This window comes from Piliocolobus tephrosceles, chromosome 16, assembly GCF_002776525.5.
Source record: "Piliocolobus tephrosceles isolate RC106 chromosome 16, ASM277652v3, whole genome shotgun sequence".
NCBI classification, from domain to species: domain Eukaryota; kingdom Metazoa; phylum Chordata; class Mammalia; order Primates; family Cercopithecidae; genus Piliocolobus; species Piliocolobus tephrosceles.
Window position 1 is genome coordinate 7,552,230 of NC_045449.1, and position 16,475 is coordinate 7,568,704.

The following is a 16,475-nucleotide window of genomic DNA, read 5'->3' on the forward strand; positions in this document are numbered from 1 at the left end:
ATCTCTACTAAAAATACAAAAAATTAGCCAGGTGTGGTGATGGGCTCCTGTAGTCCTAGCTACTCGGGAGGCTGAGGCAGGAGAATGGCGGGAACCCTTGCAGTGAGCTGAGATCTCACCACTGCACTTCCACCTAGGCAAAAAAAAAAAAAAAAATTTAAAAAAAAAAAAAAAAATGACATGTCTATTCAGGTCCTTTTGTCTATTTATTTATTGAGTTTTTAGTGTTTTTCTTACTGGTTCATCCTGTGTATATGTATTATAGGAAAGATTTTACATCACTATTAATTTTTCTTGACCTGGAAACTTTAAGAGAGATTCCTTTATCTAGGAGGAAAGATGAAAAGACTTTGCAAGTTCACTGAGCTGTATCTTTATATCTTCTGATTTTATTTATTTATTTATTTATTTATTTATTTATTTATTTATTTATTTATTTTTGAGACCAAGTCTTGCTCTGTTGCCCAGGCTGGAGTACAGTGGTGCAATCTCGGCTCACTGCAACCTCTGCCTCCTGGGTTCAAGCAGTTCTCCTACCTCAGCCTCCCAAGTAGCTGGGACTACAGGCTCCCACCACCATGCCCGGCTGATTTTTGTATTTTTAGTAGAGACGGGGTTTCACCATGTTGGCCAGGCTGGTCTTGAACTCCTGACCTCAGGTGATATGCCTACCTTGGCCTCCCAAAGTGCTGGGATTACAGGCGTGAGACCCCGCGCCCGGCCTTCTTTGGTGTTTTCATGTCTTTTTCACCTGCTCACTTTTTCCTTACTACTGAACCAACTGACTTTTACCCAGTATTTTACACTTCTTTTGGACTCCATTGTGAAGAAAGTGCTCCTGCACCCTCTCCCTTTTCCAGCTTGTGATCTCCCTGCTCCTAATTGCTTGATGTAGGCTAATATCCTACACATTCCCTTAATTCACTTTTACCTTTGAGATCAAGAGCTGACATTTTAAAAAACCACAGGCATAAAGATAATCTCTTGCACTGGGAGGATAATATCCCAGTCTTCCTCTACGATCTGTTCTTTTTTTTTACGCTTAGAGGCAAGACATCTTATTGTTCTGTTTCTTTCAAAGCTTGAAAGCTATCGTTCAGTTTCTCCTCACCATTCTGAACCTGTCTGGCTTCTCTCATCTCCCATGTCCTCACTTGTGATTGTGGATGGGAGGAATGACTCATCCTGGCAGTCATAGTTACTTTGGCCCTCTGTCTGCTCTCCTTCTGTAGAAACCCCTCTTCCTTTCCCGAGCTGCGCTGACAGGACTGGCGGATGCAGTGTGGACACAGGAGCACGATGCCATTCTGGAACACTTTGCCCAGGACCCTACAGAATCCATCCTCACCATCTTCATTGACCCTTGTTTTGGGCTGAAGCTAGATCTGGTCATGCCTGTACAGGTGCGTACCCTACATTCCCAGGTCAAAGGTGGTCCTATAGAGAGCTGAGGGCTCTCAGTTCCTTCGTCATCCTTAAGTCTTGTCATCTCCTGTGCCCACGGCCTACTGAGCCCCACTGTGTCAGGCACCCTACTTGGTGACAAGGATGAGAAGAAGGATGACGCAAGAATGTTGTCATGGGCCGGGCGCGGTGGCTCACGTCTGTAATCCCAGCACTCTGGGCGGCTGAGGTGGGTGGGTGGATCATGAGGTCAGGAGACCGAGACCACCCTGGCTAACACAGTGAAACCCCGTCTCTACTAAAAATACAAAAATTAGCCGGACGTGGTGGCGGGCGCCTGTAATCCCAGCTACTTGGGAGGCTGAGGCAGGAGAATCGCTTGAACCCGGGAGGCGGAGGTTTCAGTGAGCCGAGATCATGCCACTGCACTCCAGCCTGGTGACAGAGAAAGACTCTGTCTCAAAAAAAAAAAAAAAAAAAAGAAGCTGTCATGGTCTAGTGGGGAAGACAGACATATAAGCAAATATTTACTATAGTTTGTGATCATGGGCAAAGCTTTATAGGAGCGTTATGGGAGCAGCTAATGGAGCCAGTGGAATTCTGGGAAGGCTTGATGGTGGAGGTGCTATTTGAGCTGGGATGAAGGGTAAGTAGGATTCCATCAAGACTAGGTAAGAGCTATCAGCAAAGCCTACTCTATGTACAAAGAAAAGAGAAGTAGTGGGAAGTGATACTGAAAGGGGCTTGGGGTTAGCTTGTGAAGGGCCGTGTTGCATGTTACACTCGAGAATTTGGCCACTATCCCAGAGAGTGCTATTGAAGTCTTTTATAGTTTAGATAGATAACTATTTCAACAATGTGGATAATACATTAGACAAGGGTAGACCTAGGGTAGGGAGACGGTTAAAAGATACATGGATAGGAAAATATTGCTGGTAGAATCTGGGCGGTGGTCGTACAGGTCATCATTGTAAAATTTTTTGAACTTTTTTGTATATATCTTTGAAAATTTTGGAAATAAAATGTTGGAAAAGTTAAAAGGCTGTTGCTTTGCTCTTATTGGCAGCATATATACAAAAGCGGAAAGGATGAGGATGATTGACATGGCCCTGTGGAACAATGACACAATTTGTGAAGCATTCCGCATTGAACACGGGCAGAAGATCTCTTGCCCCGTGCACTGGCAGTAATCAGCCACAAAACAATGAAAAAATATTTCATTCGCAAAAGGAACCAAAATTTGCAAAATATGTTTATATCTGAATATACATTTTAATATAGAAGTAGGATTTATATGAAAGAAAACAACTTTGTTGTAGGCCATGAAAAACGACTTGAAGAAATGATGAGCCACAACTTGTTTGTGAGTAGGAATCTTAATATCATAAAGATTATTTTATATAAAAAAGTATCATATTTGGCTCACGCCTGTAATCCCAGCACTTTGGGAGGCCGAGGTGGGTGGATCACAAGGTCAGGAGTTCGAGACCAGTGTGGAGTGCAATGGCGAGATCTCCACTCACTGCAACATCTGCCTCCTGGGTTCAAGTGATACTCCTGCCTTAGCCTCCCAAGTACCTGAGATTACAGGCCCCCCGCCACCATGCCCGGCTAATTTTTGTAGTTTTAGTAGAGACGGGGTTTCACCATGTTGGCCAGGATGTTGGGGAAGGATGGATTATTCAATGAATAGAATTGGGAAACATATGGAACATGAAGCTTTTCAATTAAAAGATCTATTTACCATGTTGAAATATATTCTTTTTTTTTTTTTTTTCCTGGAGATGGAATTTCACTCTTGTTGCCCAGGCTGGAGCGCAATGGCATGATATTGGCCCATTGTAACCTCTGCTTCCCAGGTTCAAGCCATTCTCCTGCCTCACCCTCCTGAGTAGCTGGGATTACTGGTGCCTGCCACCATGCCCGGCTAAATTTTGTATTATTAGTAGAGCCGGAGTTTCACCATGTTGGCCAGGCTGGTCTCGAATTCCTGACCTCAGGTGATCCACCTGCCTCAGCCTCCCAGAGTGCCGGGATTACAGGTGTGAGCCACTGAACCTGGCCAATAACAGACTTAATTGTATTCTCCTGAGCTAAGATGGCCAGTTGAAGCTGGGCATGGTAGCTTGTGCCTGTAATCCCAGCACTTCAGGAGGCTGAGGCAGGCTGATTGCTTGAGCCTAGGAGTTCGAGACGAGCCTGGGTAACAGAGTGCAACCCCATCTCTACAAAAAATACAAAAATTAGCCAGGCATGATGGTGCACGCCTATAGTCCCAGCTACTTGGGAGGCTGAGGTGGGAGGATCACTTGAGCCTGGGAGGTGGAGGTTGCAGTGAGGTGTGATCACTGCACTGCACTCCAGCCTGGGTGACAGAGTGAGACCCTGTCTCAAAAAAAAAAGAAAAAAGAAAAAAAAGGCCAGTTGAAATTTCCATAAAAAATTATTACCCTTGAATACCTGATAAAATGAACAAAAAGTAAAACAACCAAAAAAAAAAAAAAACCAAACCAACCAAAAAAAAAAAAAAAAAAAACCCACACACAAAAAACCCTGAGAGTAAACAAATTTAATCTAATACACTTTAAAAGTGGGTGACCAGTGAAAAACACATGCACCGAGTCAAAGAATGGTGCTCCCCCAGCTACATGGAGTGAACTTGAGAGGGTGTAATCAAATCTTAATAGAGAGAAAGGCCTGTGCCTTTAGTCATTTAGTCCCAGCTACTTTGGAGGCTGAAGCCAGAGGATCGCTTGAGCCCAGGAGTTCGAATCAATCCTGGGCAACATAGCAAGACCTCCATCTCAAAAAAAAAAAAAAAAAAAAAAGAGAGAGAGAGGAGGAGCCTAGGGTTTTTTTGTTTTTGTTTTTTTGTTTTTTTTTGAGACGGAATTTTGCTCTTGTTGCCTAGGCTGGAGTGCAGTGGCGCAATCTCGGTTCACTGCAACCTCTGCCTTCCAGGTTCAAGCGATTCTCCTGCCTCAGCCTCCCAAGTAGCTGGGATCACAGGCATGCACCGCCGCACCAGGCTAATTTTGTAATTTTAGTAGAGATGGGGTTTCCCCATGTTGGTCAGGCTGGTCTCGAACTCCCGACCTCAGGTAATCCACCTGCCTTGGCCTCCGAAAATGCTGGGATTACAGGTGTGAGCCACCATACCTGGCCTGAGCCGAGTTGTTTTAACAAAGATTTTTCACTGCCTTAGATTAGCACTAACCACCTGTCCATTTCCCTGAGGCAATTCTCTTAGGCCAAAGAAAAGTGAATAAAAGATAAAACACCCAACCCTTTCACTTTAACTTCCAGGGGCAAAAATAAACTGGTCGCTCATAGTGGGAGGTCAAGTCACCCACAGTACATTAGAGCAAAAAGAATGAGTTCACACGCTTGCTGCCCAAGCACGAGCAAAATGAAAAGAAATTGCATGGCAACTGCAAGCACATTACATCAAAGAAAAAAGAGGAACAAAGCATGCAAAAGTGGAAAACATAACTGAATGAACAGAGGAGATTCCTCACAACAGTACCATGTTTTACTACAATTTGATAAGACCAGGAATTCAATTAAAAAAAAAGTTGAGCACTGAAATGATAAAATGTGAGAATAAGATAAAAGGGAGATTGCAGATTTTAGGAAATGAATAAAGCCGCTTGTTACAAAACCAGTAGATTGGAAATAGCAAGGAACTGAATAGCTAACCCAGAAAATTCTATCACTGACAAGAGGAGAGGCTAGAGGTAATCAGTGTATGCAGAAGAACAAGCCAAGGACATTAACACATTAGAGAAGCTAACAGATATGAAAGACTAACATGATGATCTTGTATAGAGAGCCAACAAATGAAACAATATAAATGTAAAGGTAAAATACAAATAATTTCCCTGGAATGCAGAAGGAACTGAATCTGGGAATCAAAAACGACACACTGTATTCCACAAAATTTGTCACACAGTGGTTAAGGTCAATATACATTTTAGCTAAGCTACTCAATTGTAGGAAAAATTAATTCCTTAGGAATATCCCCTATATGGTAATCCTGCTAAGAATATTTAACTTGAATCTGGCAATAAGGAGACAATCAGATAAATCCAAATTAAGAGACATATTGGAAAAAGAAAACTGGCCTGGACTATTAGAAATATCAATGCCGTGACAGGAGAATCGCTTGAACCCAGGAGGTGGAGGTTGCAGCAAACCAAGATTGTGCCACTGCACTCCAGCCTGGGTGACAGAGCAAGAGTCTGTCTCAAAAAAAAAAAAAAAAAAAAAAAAAAAAGTTAAAAATTTAAAAATTATGGGCTGGGCACGGTGGCTCACGCCTGTAACCCTAGCATTTTGGGAGACCAAGACGGATGGATTGCCTGAGCTCAGGAGTTCGAGACCAGCCTGGGCAACATGGTAAAACCCCATCTCTACTAAAATACAGAAAAATTAGCTGGGTGTGGCGGCGTACATCTGTAATCTCAGCTACTTGGGAGGCTGAGGCAGGAGAATCACTTGAACCAGGGAGGCAGAGGTTGCGTTGAGCCGAGATCACACCATTGCATCACACATGTCATCCAGCTTGGATGACAGAGTGACTCCGTCTCAAAAAAAAAAAAAAAAAGATAAATAAATAAATAAAATAAAATAAATTAAAAAGAAAAAGAAAATCAATGCCATGAAAGAAAAAGGTTGGGAGTGGTTTAAAATTAAAGGAGACTAAAAGACATGAACCATGTGTGATCTTGGAGTAGATTCTGGATTGGGTCTTGCGAAGCAGTGAGCTAACAGAACTCAAAGTTGAAAGTTAGTGAGAAAACTCATAATATTTTTCATAATCTTTTTTTCTTACCACCGTAGAAAGGGGTCCTTTGGGAAGAAGCCTCTCTTCTGGATGAAGAAAAATTTATATGAAGCTCAAGAATTCCTTTATAGCTACTTCTATTTCTTTTTATTTGCTTAAATTCAAGTAAAATTAAATTTAATAGTTTTAATTAAAAACAGCTTGCTCCTATTTAAAAATAATGATTTTAATTAAATTTTCTATATGTATATAGCTATAGCAAAATATGTAGAATAATGTTTCTCTAATATTAACAATATTAATTTTTAGGTGGTGGAATTTTAGACGACATTTTAACTTTTATCTTTGTACTTTTCTGCATTGTTTCAATTATTTATATTTAACATATGTCATCTTCACAAAAATAATAGTTGTTAAGCTTTTGGTTTTTTTGGATGGAGTCTCGCTCTGTCGCCCAGGCTGGAGTGCAGTGGCGAGATCTCGGCTCAGTATAAACTCTGCCTCCCGGGTTCATGGCATTCTCCTGCCTCAGCCTCCCCAGTAGCTGGGACTACAGGCACACACCACCATGTCTGGCTAATTTTTGTTGTATTTTTTAGTAGAGACAGGGTTTCACTATGTTAGCCAGGATGGTCTCGATCTCCTGACCTCGTGATCCCTCTGCCTCGGCCTTCCAAAGTGCTGGGATTACAGTCATGAGCCACCGCGCCCAGCCTATAGTTGTTAAACTTTTAAAAAAATGAACATAGCTGGGCAGGGTGGCTCATGCCTGTAATCCCAGCACTTTGGGAGATCGAGACAGGTGGATCACCTAAGATCGGGAGTTTGAGACTAGCCTGACCAACATCGAGAAACCCCATCTCTACTAAAAATACAAAAATTAGCCGGGCATGGTGGCACATTCCTGTAATCCCAGTTACTTGGGAGGTTGAGGCAGGAGAATCACTTGAACCCGGGAGGTGGAGGTTGTGGTGAGCTGAGATTGTGCCATTGCATTCCAGTCTGGGCAACAAGAGTGAAACTTCGTCTCAAAAAAAAAAAAAAAAAAAAAGGACACAAAATGCCAGTATTTATTTCTAGATAGTAAGAAGACAGATGATTATTAATTTCTTCCTTGTGCTTTAATTTGTTTTTAAAATTAAATAAATTGTCAGCCGGGCCTGGTGGCTTGCCCCTGTAATCCCAGCACTTTGGGAGGCCGAGGCAGGTGGATCATCTGAGGTTAGGAGTTTGAGACCAGCCTGGCCAACCTGATGAAACCCCGTCTCTACTAAAAATATAAAAATTAACTAGGTGTAGTTGTGCGGGCCCGTAATTCCAGCTACTCAGGAGGCTGAGGCAGGAGAATCGCTTGAACCCGGGGGGCAGAGAATGCAGTGAGCTGAGATCGCGCCACTGCACTCCAGCCTGAGTGACAGAGCAAGACTCTGTCTCAAAAAAAAAAATTAAATAAAGTGTCAAGACTAGTCACAAAAGCACTAAAAAAAACAAACGAAACAGGTGAGTCGGATATTAGGGTGGACATGGCCTTTCTAAGTATGTAGCAGTCAGAACTTTAAGGAGTTTTATATTTAATTACATGAAAGATACATGTTTTTGTATGTAAACCAGAAAAACTCACCATAAGCAAAACTGAAGCATAAATGTAAAATTTTGGGAGAAATATATGCTATCAAAATGGAAAACCCTAGACAATTTTCTCTTCCTTCCAGTCCTTCTCCTTTCTGCTTTTTCATTGGCTGATGTGCTTCCTCTATTCCATCCTTTCTTTCTATCAATCCATTCAACAAACATTATTGACCATCTACTATATACCAGGCACTGTACTAGGTTCTGGAGCCAAGTTGGACAAAATGTACAGTCCCTGCTCTCAAGGCATATTCTCTGCATCTCTGCATTTCCTCCCCACATCTCTGGATATGGAATCTTATATCCGTGAAAAGAACAGGAAGCACTTCATGGCACTTCCATTTAGAGAAGGATCAGGATACCCTGAGGGACGTGAGAAAGAACTCAGCTGGGCTTTCATGACTGGGTGTCATGGCTGGGCCTGGAGACTGAACTCTGATCTACTGTCTTCCATGCAGACCCAGAACCAGCTTGTCTATTTCATTCGCCAAGCACCGGTCCCCATCACCCGGGAGAACTTTGAGGCAATCGTGCAGTTTGGGATGGTGCGGGGCCCCTATATCCCGGCCCTGCTTCGGCTGGTCAGTGGAGTCTTTGCCCCTCAGATCTTTGCAAACACAACCTGGCCTGAGAGCATTAGAAATCATTTTGCTTCTCATCTGCACAAGTTCTTGGCCTGCCTGACAGGTAAGTGGAAGGTGACTAGTTTCTCCTTAGTGTCCCCCAACTGTACAATTAGTGAGGTGGGGGGACATTCGTCTGAGCACCTGTGTGGAGGAAGTATTCAGCATGCTTATTGAATGGATAGAATAGAGTACAAGATCCGCCTTCTTCTTCTTCTTCTTTTTTTTTTTTTTTTTGAGACGGAGTCTCGCTCTGTCGCCCAAGCTGGAGTGCAGTGGCCAGATCTCAGCTCACTGCAAGCTCCGCCTCCCGGGTTCACACCATTCTCCTGCCTCAGCCTCCCGAGTAGCTGGGACTACAGGCGCCCGCCACCTCGCCTGGCTAGTTTTTTGTATTTTTTAGTAGAGACGGGGTTTCACCGTGTTAGCCAGGATGGTCTCGATCTCCTGACCTTGTGATCTGCCCACCTCGGCCTCCCAAAGTGCTGGGATTACAGGCTTGAGCTACCGTGCCCGACCTCTCTTTTTTTTTTTTTTTCTTTGAGACGGAGTCTTGCCCTGTTGCCCAGGCTGGAGTGCAATGGCGTGATCTCGGCTCACTGCAACCTCTGTCTCCTGGGTTCAAACGATTCTCCTGCCTCAGCCTCTCAGGTAGCTGGGATTACAGGTGCCTGCCACCATGCCTGGCTAATTTTTTGTATCTTTAGTAGAGATGGGGTTTCACCATGTTGGCCAGGCTGGTCTCGAACTCCTGACCTCATGATCCACCTGCCTTGGCCTCCCAAAGTGCTGGGATTACAGGTGTGAGCCACCACGCTCTGCCAAGATCTGCTTTCTGATCCAGACATACTTTTCTGTTGTAGAACTGGTTGGCCAGACCTGCTTCAATTTAGACTTTTTTTTTTTTTTTTTTTTGAGACGGAGTCTCGCTCTGTCGCCCAGGCTGGAGTGCAATGGCCAGATCTCGGCTCACTGCAACCTCCGCCTCCCAGGTTTACGCCATTCTCCTGCCTCAGCCTCCCGAGTAGCTGGGACTACAGGTGCCCGCCACCTCGCCCGGCTAGTTTTTTTGTGTTTTTGTAGTAGAGACGGAGTTTCACTGTGTTAGCCAGGAGGGTCTTGATCTCCTGACCTCGTGATCCGCCCGTCTCGGCCTTCCAAAGGGCTGGGATTACAGGCTTGAGCCACCGTGCCCGGCCTAGACTTGGAAATTTCTAAGAGCACATGTAGGGGAAGGGGAAATACAGGTACTGTGAGGGCACTGGGGGGACTCGCATGTCTCGTGGTAGAGAGTGTTGAAGGCGCGATACAGATCTTTGACCTTATTTTCTGGCAATTTCTCGTTATACCTCCATGAGGTTTCCCTCTTGCCTTTGGTCATTTCTCGATATCAAAAAAGCGTAAGTCATCATTTGTCCCACCTGCTCTCCTGAAATGCATATACTTCCTGGTCCCCACTGATCATCAACCATGATTCCTACGGGGCCAGCAAGAACTCATCCCCTCTATCCACTTCCACAAACTTTCCTTTCCTTAGATACTCGGTACAAACTGGAGGGGCACACAGTCCTCTACATCCCTGCAGAGGCCATGAACATGAAGCCTGAAGTGGTGGTAAAGGACAAAGAGCTGGTGCAGCGGCTAGAGAGTGAGTGGCTGGCACTGTCAGTGTCACCCGGCGATCACAGGGGAGAGGGAAAGGGGAGGCCTGGAGGCTGACGATGGAGTTGGGTTAGGAGGTCTCTGTCAGGGTTGGGGAGAGGGAAGGATGCCGTTGGGAAGCAGTGTGAAGAAATTCAGGAGATTTTGTACTCCTGCCTGCAGCCTCCATGATCCACTGGACCCGGCAGATAAAGGAGGTGCTTAGTGCCCAGGAGACCGTGGAGACAGGAGAAAATTTAGGTCCTCTGGAGGAGATTGAGTTCTGGCGCAACCGATGCATGGACCTGTCTGGCATCAGTAAACAGCTGGTGAAGAAGGGAGTGAAGCACGTTGAATCCATCCTGCACCTTGCCAAGTCGTCCTACTTGGCGCCCTTTATGAAGCTGGCACAGCAGATCCAGGTTTGTGAGCGAATCAAAGGATTCAGGCTCAGCAAGAAGCGGGCAGTGGTTGGGATGATACAGGGAGCTAAGGAGAGGGAGCCAAGGCAGTCTTCGACAGCATAGACTGACCCACCCAGGGTTCAGCCTTGTACTTGCAGGAGAGTATAAAATAGTAGAATAGAGGTTCCCTGAGGAGGGAGACATCCAGTTAACCAATAATATATGTAGAGTACCTTCTGCGAGCACAACCCCTGCCACCCAGCTGGGAAAATAAGATTACACAAAACAGGATTACTAGACAGCATGGGAGCCAAAGATGAGCTCATGTGGTTCAGTCCAGGAATTACAAGATAAATACTTTTTTTTCTTCGTTTGAATCCACCTTCCAAGGAAAATCCAAGGAAAAGGGATAAACGCTTTTTTTCTTTTTCTTTTCTTTTTTATTCTTTTTTTTTTTTTTTTTGAGACGGAGTCTTGCTTTGTCACCCAGGCTGGAGTGCGGTGGCGCCATCTCGGCTCGCTGCAAGCTCCACCTCCCGGGTTCACACCATTCTCCTGCCTCAGCCTCCAAGTAGCTGGGACTACAGGCGCCCGCCACCACACCCGGCTAATTTTTTGTATTTTTAGTAGAGACGGGGTTTCACCGTGTTAGCCAGGATGGTCTCAATCTCCTGACCTCGTGATCCACCCGCCTCGGCCTCCCAAAGTGCTGGGATTACAGGCGTGAGCCACCGTGCCTGGCTTTTTTTTTTTTATTCTTAATTTTGAGATGGAGTCTGGCTCTGTCGCCCAGGCTGGAGTGCAGTGGCGTGATCTCAGCTCACTACAACCTCTGTCTCCCAGGTTGAATCTCCTGCCTCAGCCTCTGGAGTAGCTGGGATTACAGGCACATGCCACCACACCCAGCTAATTTTTTGTATTTTTAGTAGAGACGGGGTTTCATGGTGTTAGCCAGGATGGTCTCGATCTCCTGACCTTGTGATCTGCCCGCCTTGGCCTCCCAAAGTGCTGGGATTACAGGCGTGAGCCACCTCACCTGGCCTAATTTTTAATTTTTTTGTAGAGGTAGGATCTCACTATGTTGTCCAGGCTGGTCTCAAACTCCTGGTGATCCTCGGCCTCCCAAAGTGTTGAGATTATAGGTGTCAGCCACCACACCTGGCCAATAAACATTAAAAAAAAATTGATATGATGTGACAAGCTGATTATGCTGGTGCTAGGTCACACAGGAGGTAAGAGTGGCCTGTAGAGTACAGATAGAAGACCTGTTTTCCTAGGTGAAATTTGCGGTTAGGTATTAAGGGAATTGAGCCAGAACTAACTGGAGAAGCCGAAAGTCCTGGCTGAGAACAGGGCAGTGAGGGGAACTGGGTGACAACTATGGGGATGAATGAGAGTGATGTGCGGCCAGTTGATCAACAGCAACAGAGTGTCCGCTTAGTGCAGAGTCCTGAATTCAACTGGAGAGAACAGGAATAGACACAAAATCTAGAAAAATCTAGACTCAAGGGAATTCTCAGTCTGGTGAGGGAGCTGGGGCACACACATGAGAAAAGACAGAAAAGTTGACATGTGCTAACTCTGCTCTGAGGGCTCAGAGACCTGAAATGATCGCTACTGTGTAGGGCTGATGGGAGGGCTTCCTCGTAGAGGCAAGTCAGGATGGGGTTGAAGGTGGTTAAAAAGCACTGTGGGCCTGGCATGGCGGTTCACGCCTATAATCCCAGCTCTTTGGGAGGCCGAGGCGGGTGGATCACCTGAAGTCAGGAGTTCAAGACCAGCCTGGCTAACACGGTGAAACCCCGTCTCTACTAAAAATACAAAAATTAGCTGGGCATGGTGGTGAGTGCCTGTAATCCCAGCTACTCGGGAGGCTGAGGCAGGAGAATTGCTTGAATCCAGGAGGCGGAGGTTGCAGTGAGCCGAGATCTCACCATTGCCCTCCAGCCTGGGTGACAAGAGCAAAACTCCGTCTCAAAAAAAAAAGCACTTGTGTTGAATCAGTGCTTTCTGGTACATAAATCTACTTCTCGTCTCTTTTTACTGCCAGGATGGCTCGCGTCAAGCACAGTCAAACCTGACCTTTTTGTCAATCCTGAAGGAACCTTACCAGGAGTTGGCTTTCATGAAGCCCAAGGACATCTCTAGCAAGCTCCCTAAGCTGATCAGTCTCATCCGCATCATCTGGGTTAACTCTCCCCACTACAACACTCGGGAGAGGCTGACCTCACTATTCCGAAAGGTGTGCATATGCCGAGGGTGGGGTGGAGGGGTTTACGAGGTGGCCAGGTTTTCTGAAGCAGGGGGAATGCATTTGGCAGACGATCTGTGGTTGAAAAGGTAGTGAAGGTTGACCTTTCCGCTCAGAGACCGAAGGCTTCTACCGGCATCATCTGCTGTAGGGTTGCTCCGCATTGCAGCCTGGGCTGGACTTTCTGTTTCTAGGTGGAGGTGGCTTAGGCAGGAAGAGGGGCTTCAGAAGAGGAGTGGGTGGAACACGGGGAAGCAGCAGGAAGAACAGACCCCCAAGCTGAGCTGTGCGGAAGGAAAATCTCTTCTCATTCCTCAAGATGGAGAGTGCAGTGGGGGAGAGGGGGCTTTAGGAAGGAGCACGGGCTCTTGAGGAGCAGGGCCTGGTGCATTCACTGGGGGTGACAGAGCCAAAGAGTGGGAGAAGGGACACTAAGCTGAGACCTTGCTGGGCAGGGCGGCTGCAGAGCTGGGCTGAGGCAGAGTAAGGGGCCACCTAGGACAAGGAGTGGGCATGGAACCCAGAGGCGTTGGTGTGGCCAGGGGTGGAGAACCAGGGGTGGGACGAGTTTCAGGAGTCAAATCAAGGAGCAGGGGGCTGAGACACGAGGCACGGGCAGGGGATGCAGAGAAGGAGTTGGGTGTCAAGGAGGTGGGGACAGAGGCTGTGGGGACTACTTCCGCAGATGAGCAATGAGATCATCCGCTTATGCTGCCACGCCATCTCCCTGGACCGGATCTTTGAGGGATATGTCTCTTCCAGCAAGGAGGACCTGCAAGGCTGCATTCTCTGTTGTCATGCTTGGAAAGATCACTACCTACAGGCTGTGCAGATGCACACCGAGTACGATACGCCTCCCGTAACACCCCATATCTCAACTCCCTTGCCATCCTTGTAAGAGGGTAGAGTCTGACTTCTTTTGTGTGCACTTTATTTAGCCTCTTGGTTGTATTTTCCTAGACCCAGGAGTTTCTACATCTGGCCAAGTTTTCTCTCTGGATATAGATACTGTAGCTCATTGCCCTGGCTTCTCCATATTTTAATAATCTCTCCTCCCTGATCCCAGGAACCCTATCTGGTCTTTTCCTCCTATCTTGACCCCATTGTCTAAAATTCCATTATGTATGAATCTGCTCCTAGAACTTAGATGCTCTGTCTTCTGTCTGGTTCTTCTCACCCTGAGTCTCTTCCTTTGGGATTCAGCAGAGTAGTTTCTTGGGGTCTGGTTTTCTAGGGCTTTCCCTGAATGTAGGGCTCCTGGTCTAGCTTTACATAGCTAGACTGTGCTCTTGCCTTCTGATTCAGTCAGCCTTTCTCCTGACACAGGTTCTCCAGTCGGGGCTGGGTCCTAGACCAGACCAGCATCTTTGCTCAGGTTGATGCCTTTGTGCAGCGCTGCAAGGACCTTATTGAGGTGGGAAGACTGAAGAACCAAAAGCTGACAGCAGACCCTCCAGAATCCCTCCCCACCTCCCACCCCAGGAACCAGGGGAAACGGGGCAGAGGCTAAATATTGAACTTATGGCCGGGTGCGGTGGCTCATACCTGTAATCCCAGCACTTTGGGAGGCTGAGGCGGGCGGATCACCTGCAGTCAGGAGTTTGAGACCAGCCTGGCCAACATGGTGAAACCCTGTCTCTACTAAAAATACAAAAATTAGCCAGGTGTAGTGGCACATACCTGTAAACCTAACTGCTTGGGAGGCTGAGGCACAAGAATCTCTTGAACCCGGGAGGCAGAGGTTGCAGTGAGCCAAGATCGCGCCGCTGCACTCCAGCCTGGGCAACAGAGAGAGACTCGGTCTCAAAAAAAAAAAAAAAAAAATTACACTCACCACATTAGCTTTTCCTGCACAATTGTGTGTCCTACCACCACACTGCTTTTTCTGGCATTTGCCTCTTATTGCTGCCCTACTATCTCATATTTCATTCTGCGGCCAAAGTTCATTCCAACAGCCCCCTGCAGCTGGTTGGCCCTCCCTGGTTTTTAGATATTTTCTTTTTTCTTTTCTCTTTTTTTTCACTTGCCATCACTTGCAGTGATGTTTTTAGACATTTGAAGCTAAACCAAATATCTTAGGACTTTTGAGTTTGGAAGGAAAGCAGGAACCCTCACGCTGGCTTCTTTTTAGGTATGTGACTGTCAGTATCACTTCGCCCGCTGGGAAGATGGCAAGCAGGGTCCCCTTCCTTGCTTCTTTGGTGCCCAGGGGCCACAGATAACACGGAATTTGCTGGAGATTGAGGACATCTTTCATAAAAATCTGCACATGCTGCGAGCTGTTCGCGGGGGCATCCTGGATGTCAAGAACACCTCTTGGCATGAAGACTACAATAAGTGAGGGAACCACAGGCTGATGCCAGGCATGGGCAGGGAAGGCAGATCAGGGAACCAAGAGTAGGAGGAGTGGCAAGAGTGTGCAAAAGAAATGGTGGAAGGACAGATCGGGATCAGGGTGGTGGGGAAGTGGGGACAGGAGAGAGTGCAGGGGAGGGGGGTGGCAACTGGGGTTGAGGGTTCCAGAGTGAGCCTTTCCAGACTTAGATCTTGGTTCTGCCACATACCAGATATATTACATTGGGCAAATTACTCCATCAGCTGTCTCCACTTCCTCCTCTATGCAATACAGTTGGCGACAGAGCCTATCTCACAGCATTATTTTGAGGATTAAATGGATTCGTGTAGGGTAAAGTACTTAGAGGGCCCGGCACACAGGAAACCCTCCCTCCTCAGCAACGCATGGGATTCTTCCTCAGGGGTTGGACCCGGGGTCAGGCGAGGGCACTCAGCTGCCACCTGCCTCTCCACCGGTGCAGGTTCCGTGCCGGAATCAAGGACCTGGAGGTGATGACCCAGAACCTGATCACCTCGGCCTTCGAGTTGGTGCGGGACGTACCGCACGGCGTGCTCCTGCTGGACACCTTCCACAGGCTTGCTGCCCGCGAGGTGCGGCTGCCCCGCGGCTTCCTCGGCTTTCCGTCCCGCGTGCTTTCTTGGAGTCCGAGCCTTCCGGAGGCCCTCCTGCCTCCATGTGTGCCCTTCTCCATGTCCAGAATTCGGGCGCCTCTTGTCTTTTTTCTGTTCCCTGGCTTCGGGGTCCCCGGGAGTGTGACTCCCGCAGCGGGGTGCAGCTTTCCTCCGGGATGAGTGACCGCAGGGAACCCGCCTTCCCGGGCACGTCGCCAGCCTCTTCCTCTTCTTCCCTAGGCTATCAAGCGGACTTATGACAAGAAGGCGGTGGATCTCTATATGCTGTTCAATAGCGAGCTGGCCCTGGTGAACCGTGAACGGAATAAGAAGTGGCCAGACCTGGAGCCCTACATGGCCCAGTATTCCGGACAGGCACGCTGGGTGCACATCCTCCGGCGTCGCATCGACAGAGTCATGACTGTAAGTGCCTGGTCTTCTCCAAATTCTGTCATCAGTGAGACGGCCGGGTTTCCAGGTTGTGCCGCGCCGGGAGGGATGGGGGACGGCTCCTGAGAGGTTCCCCTAAGAGTCTTCATGACCAGCACCTATGTCGGTGAGGAGAGTGGCAGGTTCAGTTCAGTGAGTCGTGGGTTAAGATCTGCAGAGGCAGTGTGTGAGGCTGGTGGAACATGGGCCATTTTAGGAATTTCCCTTCCTCCCTCCCTTCCTTCCCTCCCTCCCTCCCTCCCTTCCCCCCTCCCTCCCTCCCTCCCTTCCCCCCTCCCTCCCTCCCTCCCTTCCCCCCTCCCTCCCTCCCTCCCTCCCTC

At 47.3% G+C, this 16,475-nt stretch overlaps 1 protein-coding gene across 1 annotated transcript in view; it reads left to right on the plus strand.

The window, feature by feature from the left end:
• Positions 1-16,475, plus strand: part of DNAH2 (dynein axonemal heavy chain 2) — a 133,364-nt gene that overhangs the window by 10,945 nt on the left and 105,944 nt on the right. Inside the window, exons 3-10 of the mRNA XM_031934294.1 lie at positions 1,233-1,403; positions 8,278-8,506; positions 9,980-10,090; positions 10,267-10,505; positions 12,538-12,729; positions 14,870-15,075; positions 15,555-15,684; positions 15,946-16,139. Of these exons, the coding sequence (XP_031790154.1) occupies positions 1,233-1,403; positions 8,278-8,506; positions 9,980-10,090; positions 10,267-10,505; positions 12,538-12,729; positions 14,870-15,075; positions 15,555-15,684; positions 15,946-16,139 (1,472 nt within the window). The remainder of the gene's footprint in view (positions 1-1,232; positions 1,404-8,277; positions 8,507-9,979; positions 10,091-10,266; positions 10,506-12,537; positions 12,730-14,869; positions 15,076-15,554; positions 15,685-15,945; positions 16,140-16,475) is intronic.